Raw genomic sequence first — 21,107 nt, 5'->3', positions numbered from 1 at the left:
GTATATTTTATTAATTAATATATTTGGCAAGTTAGGAGTTTCAAACATATTCACAAATATATTATATACTATTCAAAAAAAGTAGGGGATATTTGATTTTGGGGGCATAATACTAAAATATGCAAATGACTACGAAAAAAGTCACTATAGAACCTAACAGAAGAAACATTTCCAGTTACATGTGACGCCCAAACGCACCAATAGCTACCGCATGGAATGCAGGTGATGCTTGGGATCATCATGGGGGTCCAACCCAAGATTTGCACGACTCTGACTTTGAATGTTACAGTCATTGTGGCATTGAATTCCAGGGTGGAAACATCAGTTTAATTGTTTTAGTGACCAGAAAACAAATTTTGATATGCGTCGGCTTACCCAAAATGAAAGGTTACGTGCCCTTGGCATGCTACAGATCGGCACAACACAGGCGGTTGTGGCGCGGACGATGAATGTTTCTCAGTCTGTCATAAGCAGGCTATAGTCCAGATACCGTGATACACAATCTGTACAGGACAGACCACGCTCAGGTCGACCAAGGGCGACAACTCAAGCCCAGGATCGATTTATCCGTACCTTGGCCTTGAGAAATCGTGTCATCACAGCAAATCAGATCAGCGCTCGTCTTCAAACAGACACTGGTGTGAGAGTGAGTGGCCAGACGATTCGGAATCGACTGCATAGGGGTCACCTTCGCGCCCGACGTCCTCGCGTGATCCCTTGTTTGAGAGATCATCACATTCAGGCAAGACGTCGTTGGTGTAGGGATCGTCAACACTGGGATAATCGACGCTGGAGCAATGTGATGTTTTCAGATGAGTCAAGGTTCACTGTTGATTTTTTGGACAGACGTAGGAGGGTGTGGCGTCGTCGAAACGAGCGCTTCCAAGACGTTAACGTCATCAGACATGATCGATTTGGGGGTGGTTCTGTTATGGTGTGGGGAGGCATCACTGTTGCTGGAAGAACGGCTTTACATGTTGTTGCAGGGCGTGTTACAGGCCAGTACTACCGGGACAACATCTTGGCAGTCCATGTTGTGCCGTTCGCACGACGTCATGGCCGCCGTTTCATCTTCCAGGATGACAACGCAAGATGTCACAGGGCCAGGATCGTTACAGGTTACCTCCAACAACAGAACATCACCTTGGCCAGCACTGAGTCCCGACCTCTCCCCCATCGAGCATGTCTGGGACATGCTTGGACAGAGGTTACGTCAACGTCAACAACGTCCTGCCAATGTCCAAGAACTTGCTGCTGCGTTGCAACAGGAATGGGACAATCTGGACCAAAATGACCTTAGACGTCTCATTAGGAGTATGCCACGTCGGATCAATGCTTGTTTGGCAAACAGAGGAGGATTTACCCGTTACTGACTTGGTTGTGATGCTGTGGTAACTTTGCTGTTTGACCCCGGGTATCATTTTACCCTTATAATGGTCAATCTGTGCCTTACTTAGTCTAACGATCATTTGGAATAAATCGATGAATGTGAACTTCATTTCATTTTGTCATTTGTTTCTTCGTCAGTTTCATTAGGTGACTTTAATAACACTTAAAAATCAAATATCCCCTACTTTTTTTGAATAGTATATATAATGTGTACTTAATTCAACTTAGGGTATAAATGACATATTGTTATATAAAAAAGAGTTAAATAGCCACAACATAGCCAGATCTATATGTCAACAACATGTTAACAGATATTTCATGGGAATGTTCTTCAGTAAATGTCCATATAACCATATAAGGGTGGGTTTTGACGTTATTGTGCTCAATTAACCAGTCACTCTAATTATTTACATCATATTTGACCAATTAGATACTTGAATGTCCAAAACCAGTAGATACAAAATTATGATGCTCGTGAGAATTCACCAGACAGCGCTTGGTTTTAGAAGAAGAAAGATGTAAGAGCTTCTATCAGAAAACTCGCCCAGCGAGGCTGCATGAATAGGGTGGAGAATGACTAGTTAATATTGAAATATGTACTATGCTTGTAGCCATGTATCCGGCAATGCTATATAAAATGTAAAAACGAACTGTTGCATTGTTATTCCTGGTAAGACAACCGTCTTAAGAAACCAGTAAGAAGCAAACACACAACGTGAAGGAGAAGCAAAGACAGAAATATGTAGTAAAAAAAGATGCATGGGTAGTTTGTAAGATGTGGCGACCGGTCTGACATTACGCCGCTCTCCATGTCGGACAGAAGGCCCATGGTGCTACATATATACAATTAAAATTTTCGATAAAAATTTGTCTCTTTTTAAATATATGGTAATTATTTTAGAGACGGGTTAATGCATTCAGAGAGTCGTATGTTAACATTCGAGTTAACACTACCAATGGTTTAGAAAGGCAGCATCGGGAATTGAAAGAAAACTACTTGAAGAATTCAACTTTATCTAAAACTCTGAATGGGATGATCGAAATTTTAATGGAAAAGTTTTTTTCTGATTCTATGAACAGGTACCAAACTTCAATTGTCAAAATAATGAATGATTCTTAATAAATGATTAGTGATTTGATAGTCAAAGTAATTAATGCCTTTCTTTGTATTGAATTTTATACATATTGCTTAAATATCAATCAGATCATTAACATCATTCAATATACCCTTGCTTTCTAATATATCAAATTTTTATGATATATTATAGATATAAAAGATACAATACAGAAAGCCTTCATCAGTACAAGAACTATTCCACAGTTGTTCCTGAATTTTTACAAAACAGACCGAAAACATTTGTAACAACATTTGTAACACACGGTATGGTGAGACTAGGAAGAATTGTTGAAAAAGATGACATCATTTGTAATAGTACCGACACATTCATCATATTAAATAAATAGCAGAATGTGTCATATATTATTAGATTTGATACTGAAGATGAACTATGCTCATGTGAGGACTTCCAAGAAAAGTTTTTGGCCCTGTAAGCATCTACTCTCAGTCATTGCACATTTTCCACAGTTCTCATGGAATGCACTTCCTACAAAGTTCACGTCAAATCCATACTTCATGGTTGATACTGATTTCATCATCGAGAATTCAGAAAATGATAGTCAAGAACATATACATGTACAACAACCAATTAAACGTGACCTTCAACAATGCATATTTTCGAAACCAGGACACAAATTTAACTTATAATTTATGGATAAAAATAAATACAATGCAATATACCATTTAATATAATAGCATTTAAATATTAACATATCAACATTTGCAATTTGCATAACTATTATTTTATACCTGTCCGAATAACCAATAACGCAAATGTCGAACTAAATTTATGATTATTACTTGAAACCCTTTCGTTTCGTAAAAGCTGACATAAGACATAATTATTTATATTGGCTTCATTGATTTTCACATTCCACACCCATCTTGTTCTTTTAATCGAAAGCCTATTACGGTAGGTGTATTGTGGGCTTATTCGAATTTATTTAGAACAGTCAAGGCGTTGGATTTTTTACAGTTCAGGAATAAATATTGCTGATAAACATTTGGTCACTGTGGCGTTTGGGAAGATTAAGAGTGTTTTCGATAATTGGCAAAATTGTTATTCGGGCAAGTCTATTTTTGCGCACTTGTACGTGACAAGGAGTAGGGTCTCCTATCCAACCTCGTGGGTTTTCTCCGGGTCCTCCGGTTTCGCCCCACTGCCAATTGTTGAAATAAAATTTAACCATATGTTAGTCCCGAAATGACCTAGTTTGTTTCGAGTGGACGTTTAACCCGATATTTGCGCGTTTTCTTATATAAATTAAGAATATTAACTTATATATCCTATAAATATAGAACATCATTGCCTTATACCACATATAGAACCCAAACGGCCTCGCTTTATAGTGAATATTTTTCTTAAGTTTGAAAGATTTTGGTGTATTTTTTAAATTAATTTCCATTTAAAAAAAAAAGATATTCGAGTGATTTCTTAAATAAATTAAGAATATTATCCTATATATCCAAGAAATTGAGAAAATCATTGCCCTCAACTATCTATCATACGCATGTGGCATATTCACATTTCCTCTAGAATATAACTAGATACGGGGGACATCTTGTTCGCGATAGACATCGACGCGAAATCTAAAGGATGTAAGCTGCTGAATGGGCAAATCGCTGCCCTGACCATCACACTGTTTTATAACTAGATACGGAGGACATCTTGTTCGCGATAGACATCGACGCGAAATCTAAAGGATGTAAGCTGCCGAGTAGTAAAAAAAGGCAAATCGCTGCCCTGACATCACACTGTTTGATTGGGGGTAATTATACTTGCTGTATTGTATTTTTTTAAAAGTTAAATCCTTTGTGCCTTCTACAACCACCAACATATAAATAAGAAAGGGGGCTTATTGTGTCTTCAAATAGCGGAGGTACTATTGAAGAATTTGTCATCACCAGTGACGTTTCCAGGATTCAACAAGATGTCCTGTGATATGTATGGTTGGAAAGAGCTTTGATGGGTGCAAGCAACGTGTCTGGTATGCAGATCATTCTCAGCGAGAAAAGGGGCGGGGGGATTTTACCACGTGTCTCCATAACTACAACGCCGAGCTCACGTCGCCTAATCCCTAAATTAAAAATTAAATTCCCCTAGGTATCCAACAATTCTGTCAATGAAAGTGAATGTCCGCAATGGCATCACGCTTAAAACGGAAAGAACAGACTATTTTTTTGTTCACGTAAAGAAGCTTTTAAGTGTCTGCATAATATATGTCCGATTAAACTGAACAATCACAGAAAGAACGGGTTATTTTTTTGTTCCATGTATAGAAGCTTTTAAGTGTCTGCATAACATATGTCCGGTTAAACTGAACAATCTTGTGAATCATTTCAAAGGGAATGGTGTGCAACCACACGATCTGTAAAAGACAATCCGACATTGCACCGATAATTGCGGACACTCGCGTTAAAGAGAGGCGTACAGCAACAAGATCTCTAAAAAAAAGACACAAAACAAAACGGCAATGCACTGACTGTGTGTAGTTTATGACTTTATTATTTATGCGGAAATAAACTGTATAGTGGTACCAGAAAACAGATGTTAAACCAAGAAAAAGATTTATACATCATGTTATTTAATAATATCTGTAGAAGTAGCCGATACGCGAAAAAATGTCCCTTTGCTAAACTTTATCACAATGCAGAAGCCTGCCACTGATTTGTGTTATTTTAATTGTGTTATTTATGCGGAAATAAACTGTATAGTGGTACCAGAAAACAGATGTTAAACCAAGAAAAAGATTTATACATCATGTTATTTAATAATATCTGTAGAAGTAGCCGATACGCGAAAAAATGTCCCTTTGCTAAACTTTATCACAATGCAGAAGCCTGCCACTGATTTGTGTTATTTAATTCTTTAAAAAAAATAGTGATATCCGCACATTTGCCAGACGAATGCTTCAATCAAGGAGTCCGAAGATCAATTTGAGCAGAGGTATTACTGCAGAAGGCTGTTCAACCAAGCTCCGTGACAATTACTTGCGGCAGGGTCGGATCCTGCCCCCGCAATTTGACAACAGGGTTCCCGCGGTCCTTGAAAATCCTTGAATATCCTTAAATTTAAAATTTCATTTTCAAGGTCTTGAATATCCTTGAATTTCGCGGAAATAGGAAAATATCCTTGAATTTCAGTTGATCCTTAATTTTGTTTCAAATGTCTTCAATTCCTTTTAAATATGAGATTATAACGATAGTTGGTAATGTTTTGGTTATTTTAAGATGAAAAATTGTAACTTTGGGCTAAACAATGTGATTGAAAATCCTTGAATTTGACGTATATTTATCCGTGAATATCCTTGAAAAAATGTTTGACGAAGCCGCGTGAACCCTGGACAATTTTAGCTTCCGACAAATTGGGGTCATTAACATCGCAAAAATATGCTGTACGCGTACTTTTCCATTAAAAATGCCCAGTAAATGAAATGAAATGAGGTTTAACGTCCTACTGTTCTGTTCAGCCCTGGGCTAATGAAGACGGGCACATACGCCATGCTATGAGGGAAATTTTGCCCTGACAGCGGCACTACGGCCTATTTTGATGCTTATACCTTATACAGATTAAAAGTAGACGGACGGAATGTTGGCCTACTCAATAAGTACCTGAGAGTGCGGATTCTCTCCCTAAATTAAGATAGTGATCGAAGAACCAGCCATTACTATAAATGGACAAGTTTCAAAATTCCTCTAACTAGAACACGAATGCTCACGACAAACGGGGTTCATATAGAATACTATTTATACAGTCGTTTGAAAGGAAAATATCAAACTCCTCATCGCAAGACGAGTCTCCTAAGTTTATCTGCAAAATGCTATATTCCCTAGCCTTCCCAGTATTCGGCTTGGACAGTAAAGCAACGTGGACCAGCATGTCTTGTTAAATGACACGTTGGCAGCTCCCAAGCGAAAACATTGTTGGTAATGATAAAAGGGAGATAATCCTAGAAATGAATTATTTAGGTCTTTTGACATTTTTAAACAAATATTCGTTTATTTCTTAGTTAAACCTTATTATATCTATACAGCGTAAATAGTTAATGATTAGTCTACTATGACTATTAGAAATATTTGTATTGTTGTACAGATATCCGATGCTTTGCGTAATTGACCCACTTTATGAACAACATTACATACAAGGGAGGTAATTATTTAATACGGATACAGACCACCAATTGGTTTCTTTTTCCGTTCTCGAGTGCCCAAAATATTTGTTTATTTTACAGTAAAACCCTATTATGTGTATACAGCTTAAATGTGTAAATATTATTGTACTAAAATTATTAGATATATATGCATTTCTAATTAGATATCGGATGTTTTGCGCATTTGACCTATTTTATGAACATTCCTATTTAAAAGAGAGGTGATTAATTTTCCTGTCTCGGTACCCCAAATATTTCCAAAAAAACTGATTAATTCGTTGGAGTGTTTAAAATTCTAAAAGTCTGTTTCAGATTATGGTAGTGTTTAATAGAACGTTGTCAACAAAATCTTCATTATCCCAGTCGGTGCAGAAAATGAAATGGAATGAGGTTTAATCTCCATCTGTTCTGCTCCGACTGGGATAAGACGGACATATGCCATACAGTGTGCTATGAGGGAAATTGTGCCTGGGCAGCGGCGTTACGCCCTACTCTTGTATCGAATTCCAACTGCCAAGGGATATTTTATGTGTAATTGGGATGTTAAATCCCAATGTATTTAAAGCCGCTATTCGTCCTAAGCATTTTCTGGAAAAGGTCAAATAATCCACGGGTTGATTATTTGATATTTAATAAGCCCGGGTGGATCAGAAAAGTAGGACGTTAAACTTCATTTTATTCCTTTAATTAAAAAAAGGGTCAATATATCAATGGTGGATAATTACCTGATCTGGTGTCAATCCGATGAGAAAGAAGCACATCAAAATATTTCAGCTTAAATTATAGGTGATGATGGTTGGTTTTAACCATAAATTATTGGTGATGCTGGTTGGTTTTCACCATAAATTACATGTGATTATATGTGATGCTTGTTGGTTTTCACCATAAATTATAGGTGATGATGGTTGGTTTTCACTATAAATTATAGGTGATGATGGTTGGTTTTCACCATAAATTATTGGTGATGGTGATGGTGGTTGCCGCTGTCCGGGCAAAATTTCCCTCATAGCACACTGTATGGTGTATGTCTGTCTTCATTAGCCCAGGTTAGGAACAGAACAGTAGGACGTTAAACCTCATTTCATTTCATTTCATATCATTTCTCTATTAACCAGGGGGATCACGTGGCTAAGTGGGTAAGACGCTGGCTCGCTAGCCTGGAGGTCGGGTGTTCGATCCCTGCATTGGTCGAGACAGTTCATCGGGATTTTTTCCGGCGTGGTTTCCCCTTGTCAGTGATGCAAGACGGAGGGCCTGACAAGGACAGCTGTCTAATCCTTCGGATAGGACGAAAAACCGAGGTCCCGTTTACACATTGACGTGCACGTAAAAGATCCCTTGGCAGTTGGAATTCGATATAAGAGTAGGCCGTAGCGCCGCTGCCCGGGCAAATTTTCCCTTGTAGCACACTGTATGACGTTCGTCTTCATTAGCCCAGGTTAGGAGCAGAACAGTAGGGCGTTAAGCCCCCATTTCATTTCATTTCATATCAGTTCTTTATTAACCAGGTTATTGCCCGCAGTCTTCATTACCCGCCAGGTAAGACGTTACACCCCATTTAATCCCATTTAATTCCTCCTTTATCCTGAATAGTGCAGCAAAGTAGGACGTTAAACCCCATTCTATTTACACCTCGTACCATACAATAATTACACAATTAATTTTAACTAATTTATATAACACAAAATACATATTAAAACAAACAACAAATGGGAGATAACTTTACTTTAAAATATACATATTTAAAACTCAACTGATAAATATAACAGTACTTGGAATGATAAGTGAAGAGCCCCGGGGAAGAACGATGTGAGTCACTTTTTCAACGAACCCTAGTTAATGGCGCCATCTGGTAGCAAATTGTATAAGCTTTCTGTGGAACAATCAATTTTAAAGTAAAAACGATCGGAGTCACATCAAACCAAGGCCCTTCTGAAATGACCTCCCGGACAAACAAGTCCATCGTACCCTTTATGTCACCTTAATTTGGGTGAAAAGTGGAAGTCAGTTGTTGGACTGGTAATTATGATTCGTATTAAACATCATTTTAAAGTTGTAGTTAAACCCACTCGTTCAGGGTTCCCGCGGTCCTTGAAAATCCTTGAATATCCTTAAATTTAAAATTTCATTTTCAAGGTCTTGAATATCCTTGAATTTCGCGGAAATAGGAAAATATCCTTGAATTTCAGTTGAGATCCTTAATTTTGTTTCAAATGTCTTCAATTCCTTTTAAATATGAGATTATAACGATAGTTGGTAATGTTTTGGTTATTTTTAAGATGAAAAATTGTAACTTTAGGCTAAAAAATGTCCTTGAAAATCCTTGAATTTGACGTATATTTATCCTTGAAAATTTTTTTGACGAAGCCGAGGGAACCCTGTCGTTGTTCTGTTCGTGTCAAGCATTCTCGTCCAAAAAATGTGACTTCGATCGTTCTTCCCCTGGACTCCTCAACTGTTTTCTGTGTATTACATTATTATGGAGCGATCCAAATAACTTTTCTGACAATTTCATTTCAAAATGAAAAATATCACTAAACTTTAACGAATTTGGTTGAAATTGCATACCATAACTCGGACAGTGCTTCGTGTAGGCTAATGGTTAGGTGATTTGCGACATGATGGGATTAATACGAATCTTGAAACAAGAATTGTACGCACAAAGACATAAGCTGCATTGTTTTGTTTTTTTAAAAAAACAGTGATATTGCACACATTAAAGATGCATTATATAAGAGTTCAAACATAGATAATGACAAATTCTTCCATTTACTTGATTCTGAGCGAATTAAATTATTAAATGGCGATCGTGTATCAATCCATTTAAATCTCGGTCATCCGATAATCTAGGGAATTAATTATTAGCATTGTCATTTGCATAAATTTTCAAACAATTATTTGAAGGCAAAATAAAGACCTGCAATTTACAGATGTATTTCTTACATAATGCATTTTTTATAAAAAAAATTGTAAAAAAAAAGCCTGAGAAATAATCGTGAACAACAGGTCAGATAGTTGTACACAGGGCTACGAGTCGTTCTCACAGAATTACTATTTTTGATTTCATGCTTGATTAGCACTCGCCTACAACCTTCAAAAATTCATCATATTAACACCTTTTTAACCAATCCTATCTAAACAGATCCTATTTCGTTTCGTTATTTATATTTCAAAATTTAGATTTACCTGCTCTCATAACACTAGAATCTGAAAGAGTTCTTATACAACCAACGTTCGGGTGGTACAAAAAACCGAGGTCCCATGTACAGATTGGCGTACACGTAAAAGAACCCTTGGCAATTGGAATCCGATATGAGTAGGGAGTAGCGACGTTGCCCCCCCCCCCCCCCCAGCAAACTGAATGGCGTATACCATGCTTCATTAGCCCAGCATGAGCAGAACAGCGAGACCTTAAACACCCTTTTTATTTCCCTTCGATACATTACATTAATATTCTCAGACTTCAGTGCGTCGTATGTAATAACATAACTAATAGCTAGCTCAGACAATTCAATTGTGAGAATTCGGTGCGTCTTATCTACTGATTCCGTGTTGTAAAAGATTTCCATTCACCCAAAATCTTGTAAATTGATCAGTAACGTTGCTTTGTTAACATAACATTAACATTGTGAGTTTCCAGTGCGCCTTATCTACAGCAGTATTATTTAAATAACATTCGCCTTAAACAGATTGTAAAAATAATTCACAAATTGAAGAAGCAGCAAGCAAAAAGCATAGATTTTCTTTAAAGATACATTCCCGTGTACAAAAAAGGGTGATTTGATGATATATTTGGCCTAAAAACATATCAAACTAATTAATTTATCATAAATCTGCTTCAAATCCTTCTCAAAATATTGTAATTGTCAAGGAATACCCTTGCTATAAAAAAATCGATCAAAAGAGGTCATGTTTGTGTCACGTGACTTACGGGTGCGAAGTCGGAGGAGAATTCATTGTATACACAAGACGATGTTGTCTTTAATCGCTGACTTTTTATTACAAATATCGAATCCTACTTAAATTCTCGGATTATCCACTGCCCGTGTCCTTTTCCGTGATTTTTATCTCAGAAAGTATTGTACGTCTAATTCTTCATAAAGTTTATCAACTTGTACATCAAGCGCTCAATCTCCGCGGGCTGTCTATTAGGGGAACCCTGACATTTTTGTCCTGTATACCTCCATGGATGTTTGTCAGGGAATCCAGTATTTTTCTAGTAAGATTGGATATCTCTACTTTCAATATATACCAAAATTGCCATACTTTTAATGGAAATAACCACCCGATAAATACTTTTCTGGGAACCTATCTTTAAAATCCAAACACCCAAATATCATATTTAAAAAAAACCCAAAGAAATCTAAACAGCCAAATATCATATTTAAAAACCCCAAAGTAATTAAAAATAAAAATATTACTCAATTTTCATATTATTCGATCGTACCATTGAGAGATGATAATTTTTCATAGATGCTCATTTTCTGGTCGAATGGACGTTTAGTTTCAAACTGTTTGATATTTAACAGAGACATAGAAAGCTTAGATGGGTCCTTATATTCTGTGACGTATGTCATTTGTTGATCGTCTTCTCTTGTAACGTCATTTTCTTCCTTGTAGCGATAGGTGTAATCTAGAAAATATAAAAATATGAATTATCTCAAAGGAGCTAAACCACTAATATTTGGCATCTAGAAATTGACACAAATGGGTCACAACACATGTAATAATGTAATATGAATGTATATAAACTGATTTACATTCAATCGTTTCTGTTTTTACTGTAATTTCTAATCAGTTATATTCGGCGAAATACGCCAGAAGTCTCAATCGAATGGCACTCTCTAGCGTCTGATTATTCCAGTCTACAACGATAGTATTTATTGCGCATGCTCTCCAGATAAGAATATGGCGTGAGTGTTTGATATGACTTGTGGAATATGTCTAGCCTCGTTCTTCGAGTCCCTTATTACAAATGGCACTGAAACGCATTATGGTACACGATTCGTGTACCAATGGTAAAATGTTTATTTTGTCTTAAATATTGGATGTCAGAAGCCCATCTTTTCCCGGTAAGATCACGACACCAATGTTGATTTAAACTGACAAATAATTTGTGTTTTCAAAGTCCAAGGCTTTGGATGATACTGAGTTAGAGACTTAGCTACTTTAACCTTGTGTTTTTGTAATAATATACATCTTCAATAGAAGGCTTGATCTCGCTTTAACTACGTACATCTTATCAAGGCCTTCACGTAATACCCTGTACATTTCGACACTAATTTTGATTGGGTATTCACCCAGCTTGTGAATCTATCAGATTCCTCGATCGTCCCGAGTACCAAGTCTCGCGTTTTCAAACTAAAATGTCTATCTGTGATAATCGAGTTGCAAAGTTCAAGGTTCGTTCAATGTCAAGGTTTCGGTGGAGGTCGCCATGTCACAACCTCTGATTGGACGCTACTGTTCACGTGTCTGTAGATATCGTAGCTATAAGTTCGGGAATTGTGAAGTAATCTAGCAACGTCCAGATGTTGTAAAGCGGGAATTTCATATTTCCTAAGAAAGTTAAAACATAATTATTTCTATGTCTTTTGCTCAATAGGTTATCAACTCACTATTATACGACCATGGGCATTATTTCCTACCCTTAAAAATCATTGACACAGGAAATAATAACACAATTACCTCCCTTGTTTTCCTATTGCCTCCATGCATTAGCTAATTTCAAACGTTGGAATTTGAAGTTGAAAATGATATTTTTGCCAATTTCTCAGCTGGCAATAGTGAATTATAGGATTAATAGGATTATTCTTTAACACGGTAGGACGGTTTATTTTAATAAATTTTAAAAATATAACTTAAAAATATGAAATTGCAGCTTTAAAGGACATGAATAAGATACGGAGAAATAGAGTATAACTCTCACTTGACACGAAATATATCTTTTCGGGTCAACATAGGATTTAATTTTATTTCAATAATTCGTTTGTGTGTAGGTGTGTTTGGCAGAGGGGGTGAGAAAACTAACGAGGTTGAACAGGGGACTCTATTACTTGTCACGTTCAAGCTAGGAATCAGAACAAAGCCACGCGACTTAATCACAGACATTATGATCTAAACTAAAACGCACGCGTTCAACTATTCGGCTACCCAAACCCCGTCCCCTTACCTAGTCCCCCCCCCACCCCACACACACACACACACTACACAGTATAGCATGAGGTATATTTTAGCTAGAAGACGGGCAAACGCCATACAGTGTGCTATGAGGTATGAGGTAAATTGTGGCCAGGCAGCTGCGCTACGGTTTACTCTTATATAAAATTCTAACTGCCAGGGGATCTTTTACGTACACTATAATCCGTTGTCCCTTGCCATGCCCTTTATTCGACATCACTTAGAAGGATAAAAATCACGATGACCATTTCTCAGCCAAACCGTCGGATGGTTGTGATTTTGAACGGATTGAAACACCATCGTCATTTAATAATTTAATTTTAAATGAATAATCAAACCTTTGTTTACTTTCGCAAGAGAGTGAGAGAGAAATGGGGTTTAACGTCCACTCGACAAAAACTAGGTCATTTCGGGACTAACATATGGTTTAATTTTTTTTTATTTACATAATCTTTAGCAGTGGGAGGAAACCGGGGGACCCGGAGAAAACCCACGAGGTTGGACAGGCGACCCTACTCCTTGCCACGTACAACCGGGGATTCGAGACCACGCCAGTCGACTCAATGACAGACTTTATGATACAGCGCGCGCACGCTAACCATTCAGCCATCCAACCCCCCTACTTTCGTAAGAACTGTAGCAATGAAAATCGAGACTCCGCTATTCTTGAAACAGTGATAACTTCGCTCAGAATGAAGTAATTGGACTGATAATTTCAATATATTCATTTTGCATTATCTATTTATTGATTTTACGTACCTGGTTGTTTTCCTGTAATGACGCGTGTCATTGACTGCCACATGTAGGAGAACACATTCATATCAACTTCCTGTTTAGATGGCGGATCTTCGATAGACCTGTTCATCACGTCCATTAAAATGGCCAGAAACAGATTGGTAAGTAGAATCGTTACCCCGATAACAAATAAACTAAAATATATAGTTTCCATGTGACTCATTGCTACTTCCGCTCCAGTCGTCTTGAACGTCGGATCTCCCATCAGCCCTACAAACATAGTTTCCATGCACGTGATCACCGACTTGTATGGATCTCCAGTGCGGCCAAAAAGGAAATATCCAGCCGAGGAGAAACTTAAGAGGTTGATGCCAATGAATGTGGCAAAGCCCGGGAAAACCTTAATGGTCTGTCCCAGTACACTGAATACCTTGAACGTTATGTCTGTGTACGCCATTGCCTTCAATAAACGCAGCGTTGCTATGGTTACTAGCACACCTAAAACATAAACGAAGGCATAGTCCCAAATCACAACATGGTAAAAATTGACAAATTCCCGGTCATTTTCCTCAAAGGCTGCTAAAGCCTGACTTGTGTATTGGATGCGTAGAATATAGAAAACCATGGCAACCAGTGAAACACCAACCATTATGAATTCCACTATGTTCCAGAACTTGGAGAAGAACAACCACTTCTGCTTGGCGAACCTTATACCCATCAGGATTACACTGACGGCGATGTATACCATCGTGACGATCTCACAAACTAGAATAAACTTGCCAAGTGTTCCTTCGTGTTGCGATGGTCGGAAGGGGAAAATGTTTTCATAAGTGACCACTCCGCCTGTTTCGGGGAACTCCGTCAAGATGCTGACGTAGACGAACATGTTTATGTCTATATTGTAGAGGGTGAACTCAAAGAAGACGGCTCGCGTTTGTCTATCAATCCAGCGATTCTTAAAAATCTCATTTAACGATTCTGTTGAGACAATCTTGTTGACGTCTAAGTTAGCAATATATCCTCCACCGCCATATAGAGTTAACAAGCCAGCTATTGGAGCTCCCCAGATACTGGTAGCCGATGTGAACTTCCAGGCATCGATGGTCAAGGTACTTTCTTCTGCATCAGAACATGGTTGTGGTTTCCAGGTAGGGCAATAATTACCCGTATCTTCCCCCATGACTTCGTAGGCAGGTATACACGTGGTATGACCAATATATGGATAACTACAATTACCTGTAAATCAATAAAACCATATATGTCACATACTACTTTCTGTCATAACTTTATCCGATAATGAACTGATATGGAGTTTAACGTCCTACTGATCTGCACCAACTAGGCTTATGGAAATGGGCATACATCGTACAGTGTGCTATCAGGGAAATTTTGCCCGGACAGTGGCACTACGGCTTACTCTTATATCGAATTCCAACTGTCACGTGTTCTTTTATGTGCACGCCAATGTGTACACGTGACCTGTTTGTCGTCCCATTCAAACAACTAGACACTGTACTTACCAGGTCTTCCGTCCTGCACCAGTCACTGGGGGAACCTAGGTTTTTTCTACCTATCCGAAAGACTAGACGCTCTCCAGGCTTCACCACTGACAACGGAAAGTACGCCTGAAAACTCTAGGAACTTTCTCAGCCAACTCTAGGGTCGATCAGGGACCACAAATTACACACTGGGCCACAACATTAAGTTTACGCACTGCGTTGTATCATAAGGTCTGGCATTGAGTCAACTGGGGTGGTTTCGATTCCCCTGTTTTACGTGACAAGGGGTAAGGTCGCCTGTCCAACCTCTTGGGTTTTCTCCGGTTTCCTCCCACTACTAAAGACCCCTACGCGCAAGCGAATTATTGAAATACAATTGAACCATATGTTAGTCCCTAAATGACTTAGTTTGTGTCGAGTGGGCGTTAAACCCCCTTCTATCTCTCCTGTCTGTTGGCTGGTCAACTTAGTGAATTATAAAAATAAAAGTTTACCGATTCTGGCTCTGACTTGTCTTAATCTAGGCGGCCCCACCTTCAGATTGGCACTGTTGTAAGAGAACCGACGTTGTGTTGCTGTCATCCGAATTCCCCTATAGTCTGTTTCAGGAAACAATGCCGGCAGTGCTGTTTTATTCATCCATTCAAAGTAATGACTTGATTGAATAACCTACGAAATTACAAATAAAATCATAATATATTCTTAATATCGACATTCTAGCTAAAGAAAATAAACATAATTTATTGGAGGGGTTATAATAGTAAGTGCAGGTGGCCTGCCCCACACACAATTACACAAAACAAATCTACGGACAAGACACAACACACAGAAATCACATCAGATTAAGTGAATGGATCCGGGGGCTAGCCGCACACGTCCACTGCTCTATACAGTCTCGGGCCTATAGTGATACAGGCTTCACTCCAAAATGAAAACTAACAATAAGAAATATAACCCCAAAAAATTGTGTAATACTAGTACTTATACTTGACTTGTGCTTTCGTAAAAATGGTCTTGAGAATTTTCTAGGGACGGTATTTTTATAAGTTTCTTACGTAAGAAAAAGTGAAGCATTACTTTGTGCTTACTTTAAGAATTTTCTAGGAACCGGAACCTGGTAGTTCGCCAGACCCTCTCTATAGCCCTGGTTGTACCATAAGTTATAAGGAATCAATAGAGGGAGGTTCCTGGTTCGGTCCGAGATGTTGGCCAAGAAAGTACATCGGGATTTTCTAGCGTGGTTCGCTCGTGTCAGTACAGAGGGTCTGGCAAGGGATACAGTATAGTCGTTCGGATGCGCAGAAAAACTTATTGGCGTGCACGTGAAAGAACCATTGTCAGTAGGTCATAACGTCGCTGTCCGGCCAAAATTTCCTTCATAGCACACTGTATGACGTACAACCATTATCTCAGTCGGCGTTGACAACAACGACGTTAAAGGATAAATAGAAAACGTCCGTGCATCACCATGTTTTTATAAGGTATAGAATGAATATAAATAAGGGAATGTACGGACTATTTCTATTTTTCTAGTGTTTTCTTATCTAGGGACATTCAATTACTTTTTTGAATTGTCAGATATCCTCTTACAGTCTCATATAACAACTTTTGGTCTTCGAAGGATTTATTAGTGAGCAGAAATTCGCCCGTGTATCTGTTATCACTCGTTACTTCAGTCAGTTATATAGAGGGATAACTCGTGTTTTCCTTTTGCGTTCGTCACTTCCGATTGTTGAAACCTTTATTAGCCTACGCATCTATCGTAGCAATGATCTCTGTGTTAAAAATTATATTTGGAACGCGTTTAACCAGTTACAGGATATCACATATGTGATATAGACTGACATCAATATTGTCCTTTAAATCGCATTTCATTTGATTGTTTTGCGGGGATCACGTGGCTAAGTGGGTAAGACGCTGGCTCGCTAACCTGGAGGTCGGGTGTTCGATCCCTGCATTGGCCGAGAAAGTTCATCCAGATTTTCCGGCGTGGTTCCCCCTTGTCAGTGATGCAGGACGGAAGGCCTGACAAGGACACTTGTCTAGTCCTTCGGATGAGACGAAAAACCGAGGTCCCGTGTATACATTGGAATGCACGTAAAAGATCCCTTGGCAGTTGGAATTCTATATAAGAGTAGGCGATAGTGCCAATGCCCGGGCGACATTTCCTTCACACTGTATGGCGTATACCCGTCTTCAATAGCCCAGGTTAGGAGCAGAACAGTAGGACGTTAAACCCCATTTTATTTCATTTTGATTGTGTTGCTCACCTTGTCATACATACGATATGGTTTAGGTGGATCCAGGAAGTTATCTTGTATATATGTATGTAGATTATACGACTGAGTATCACGATTACTATACAATATACACGACAACAGGAACAAGAACAAGATATTCAATATTAACTCCTTTATCACATTCTTCATCTGGTTATCTCGAAGTTTCTGTGCTTTAATATGTTTGAAATCTTGATCTTGTGTTGGCTGATAAGATGATGTTTGTCGTCTTTCTGTAAATAAATTAGTTAAATGCGATCATGTAATAGTGTATGGTATCACTGATGCCATGTTTGGAAGGGGATAAAATTGAATTATTGTGGACAGGAAGTGACGTAATACGGCGGTAAAACGGCTTGGAAGGGGGCTAAATCTAAGACCGGGTCAATTTTTGGCAAGGTCGCTGCGACGTAAATAAGGTTAGGGCTCGTGGTTGTAGGGGGGGGGGGGTCACGGTGATTAATTGGATAAAACGCCGACTCGCTAACCTGGAGGTTGGGTGTTCGATCCCTGCATTGGCCGAGAAAGTTCATCCAAATTTTCCGGCGTGGTTCCCCCTGACAGGGAAAGCTATGTAGTCGTTCGGATAGTACGAAAAACCGAGGTCCCGTGTACACATTGGCGTACAAGTAAAATATCCCTCATAGTTGGAATTCGATATAACAGTAGGTCGTTGTGCAATTGTCCGGGCAAATTTCCCTCATAGCACACTGTGTGGCGTATGCCCATTTTCATTAACCCAATTCGGAGCAGAACAGTAGGACGTTAAACGACCTTTCATTATTATCGTGATTGTTGGCGAGATTGCAGGTTAGGATTAGGATAAGCATTGCGTCCAGGATAAGGGTTAAGGTTGGAAATGAAATGAAATGAGATGGGGTTTAACGTCCTACTGTTCTGCTCCTAACCTGGGCTAATGAAGACGGGCATACGCCACACAGTGTGCTATGAGGGAAATTTTGCCAGCTCAATTCTTCGTCATAGGTCACGAGATGTAAACAGGACTAGCGCTGATCCCAGCCTTAACGCCTGTAGGTCGGGTGTTCGATCCCTGCATTGGCCGAGAAAGTTCATCCAGATTTTCCGGCGTGGTTCCCCCTTGTCAGTGATGCAGGACGGAGGGCCTGACAAGGACAGTTGTCTAGTCCTTCGGATGATACGAAAAACCGAGGTCCCGTGTATATATTGGAATGCACGTAAAAGATCCCTTGGCAGTTGGAATTCGATATAAGAGTAGGTGATAGTGCCGCTGCCCGGGCAAAATTTCCCTCATAGCACACTGTATGGCGTATGCCCGTCTTCATTAGCCCAGCATAGGAGCAGAACAGTAGGACGTTAAACTCCATTTCATTTCATTTCATTTCATTTTTATTGAGAACTTTATCCACAATTAGCCAAGGCTACGTCATCTGACTTGGTGTGTAATATACTGCATAAATAAAAGAAATTGTATGTATACAATTAAACATACATTATGAAAGGGCTAAATCTATCTGTTGCAGGTCTTCTTTAGGTTTGAAATATTAACTATTAATTAGACATTAATTAACACGAAAAGATCATAATCAACTCTCGATGGCATCTTATCTGTCCGAGTTTCACTGGATTTGAATCCGATCTGCTGTTCAACATACGTTGACGATTAAACGCAAAAATGGATAATCAAGACTTTGTTGATTATCGTGACGGCGGTAACAATGACAATGGAGGCTACAGAGATTTTAAAATAAGCTTTTCTCGGCTTAGAGTTAAGCAATTGGACTGAAATCGTTAGCATAATCAATTTACATCATCTAGTTTTTAACTATTATAGTGAGAACTGTCAGCTCTTTATCTACTCTTGCATAATGTATGTTTAATAAACAAACCTATTTTAATTTTTCCATGTTTTGTAGTCATGTCTGTAATTTCCTTCAGATCGTACTTAGTTGGTCGATTTATTTTAAGTGTTTTTAACAATATCCCGGCTATAACAGCTAGAAACAAAACCTGGAAACAAATATACATATATTGAATACTGAGAGAGAGAGAGAGAGAGAGAGAGAGAGAGATAAAATAATATTTGTAATTGATTAATTTGCTCGCATCTGTTACTAAAGCACCAACAATATGATGAAAACTCGAATTTCCGGATTGATGAAAGAGGGGGGGGGGGGTAATGTTCACTCCAAACAACAAACTAGATCATTTCGAGACAAAGATCTATCAATTTTATTTTGACAATTCACTTGCGCTTGGGGATATTAAGCAGTAGGGAAAACCGGAGGACCCTGGACAACCCATGAGGATGGACAGGCGACCTTACTCATGTACAAGTGGGAGAGAGAGGCGGGAGAAAGAAAGGTTGTTTAACGTCCACTCGACAAAAACTAGGTCATTCCGGAACTATGCGCTAAGGGGTCTTTAGCAGTGGGAGGAAACGGGAGGGCCCGGAGAAAACCCACGAGGTTGGACAAGTGGGGAATCGAATCCACGGCAGTTGACTCAATTACAGACCTAATGATGTAAATCACACGCCTTCAAACCCCCATTAACACGACCATTGTGACGATGTGCATAAAACTTACCTTAAAAGGATCAACAAACATCAAGGATTCTATGAATGAAAGAAAGAATGTGGTCAGCCATTCTTCTGATAGATCTTTACCCCATTCCATACTGTACAATATTATGAAGAAACACGCTAAAAACGAGGCCACAAAAACCAGAAACCAACCAATGTAGACACACCAGGTCGGTAAAATGGCGTCCTTTATCGCAATATTATCAGATATGACCAAAATATCTTCCAATTTCTGACTGAATTCCAGTTTCTCTCGCATAAAGTTCGGTAACCAATGGGGAATCTTTTTCTTCTTCCTTTCCCATGGTTTTTGCTTCGACTTCCGAAACAACATCATTATGACGTAAACAGGAATTGCGGTTAAAACGGAGCAGACTAAAGATATGTACACCTGGCTCGGATTAAATTTGATTGGTCCCAGCTCAATCGACGAGGCCCTCTGTCTGTCCTTGTTGTCTCCGGTTTCAAAAAACATGGCGTTTGAAATCATGCACAAAAACAGCAATGTAATACAACAGCCAACACGCTGAACGCGGGTGAAGTTACTTTTTACTGGTCGGAATAAAACAGACAACCAAATGTGTTCATCTGTTATTTGGCTCGTGGCATGTTCCATAAACATTCTCTTGAAACCACGGATATTCTCGGCACCACAGGCTGGCAGGACTCTATCTATGATCCCTTCCTCAATGGACAACCACTTGTTACACAAAAATACGAAACTGAAACAAAGATGTTACAGTTAAAGGTACATTATGGAAGATTAGATAAAGAGTTGGCAGTTCTCACTACAATAGTTAAAAACTAGATGATGTAAAGGGAATGTGTTGAAAATTTCAGTCAAATTGCTTCACTCTAAGCCGAGAAAACCTTATTTCAAATCTGTGTAGCCTCGATTGCCATTGTTACGATAATTAACAAAGTCTTGATTATCCACTTTTGCGTTTAATCATCAACAGCAGATCGGATTCAAATCCATTGAAAATCGGACAGATAAGATAGCACCAAGAGTTGATTATGGTCTGGATAGGTTAATAAATGTCTAATTTATACTTTATATAACATTTCAGGTCTATTTAAGTTAAATAATCTTCGTTTTGCAATAACCTCCCAGAAATTAAGCTGTAAGCGTGTCTTCCGTAAAACCGAAATGAATTAAAATTAAATGGAGTGTAACATCAGAAAGGTCTAAAT

General features: G+C 38.6%; 2 protein-coding genes across 2 annotated transcripts; one reads left to right on the top strand and one right to left on the bottom strand.

The window, feature by feature from the left end:
* The first annotated feature begins 1,990 nt into the window (after window positions 1–1,990).
* On the top strand, window positions 1,991–5,113 carry LOC130012924 (uncharacterized). The gene is made up of 4 exons (XM_056101078.1): window positions 1,991–2,004; window positions 2,293–2,469; window positions 2,911–3,082; window positions 5,108–5,113. Exons 1-4 carry the CDS (start codon window positions 1,991–1,993, stop codon window positions 5,111–5,113), a joined length of 369 nt encoding a protein of 122 aa, XP_055957053.1.
* A 4,870-nt stretch (window positions 5,114–9,983) lies between these two features.
* On the bottom strand, window positions 9,984–20,620 carry LOC126821321 (polycystic kidney disease protein 1-like 2). Its single transcript, XM_050549727.2, has 6 exons — window positions 19,918–20,620; window positions 19,219–19,339; window positions 17,342–17,583; window positions 15,566–15,740; window positions 13,597–14,808; window positions 9,984–11,290 (listed from the first exon to the last, which is right to left on the bottom strand). The coding sequence occupies exons 1-6, from the start codon at window positions 20,533–20,535 to the stop codon at window positions 11,091–11,093; spliced, it is 2,568 nt and encodes an 855-aa protein (XP_050405684.1). The 5' UTR covers window positions 20,536–20,620; the 3' UTR covers window positions 9,984–11,090.
* Window positions 20,621–21,107: the final 487 nt, after the last annotated feature.

This window comes from Patella vulgata, chromosome 5 (genome assembly GCF_932274485.2).
Source record: "Patella vulgata chromosome 5, xgPatVulg1.2, whole genome shotgun sequence".
Taxonomy (NCBI): domain Eukaryota; kingdom Metazoa; phylum Mollusca; class Gastropoda; family Patellidae; genus Patella; species Patella vulgata.
The sequence above is the reverse complement of the archived record's forward strand: the minus strand, read 5'-3'. Positions and strand labels throughout refer to the sequence as shown.

Excerpts from the sequence above, each read along its gene's own strand:
- LOC130012924 (XM_056101078.1), top strand. Across the intron at positions 2,470-2,910 it reads TTTTCTGATTCTATGAACAG|GACTTCCAAGAAAAGTTTTT; the intron begins GTACCAAACTTC and ends TGCTCATGTGAG.
- LOC126821321 (XM_050549727.2), bottom strand. The coding sequence starts at position 20,535 with ATGTTTATGGAACATGCCACGAGCCAAATAACAGATGAACACATTTGG. Across the intron at positions 19,340-19,917 it reads TGTTTGTTGATCCTTTTAAG|GTTTTGTTTCTAGCTGTTAT; the intron begins GTAAGTTTTATG and ends ATTTGTTTCCAG. Across the intron at positions 11,291-13,596 it reads CATTACAGGAAAACAACCAG|ATTACACCTATCGCTACAAG; the intron begins GTACGTAAAATC and ends TATATTTTCTAG.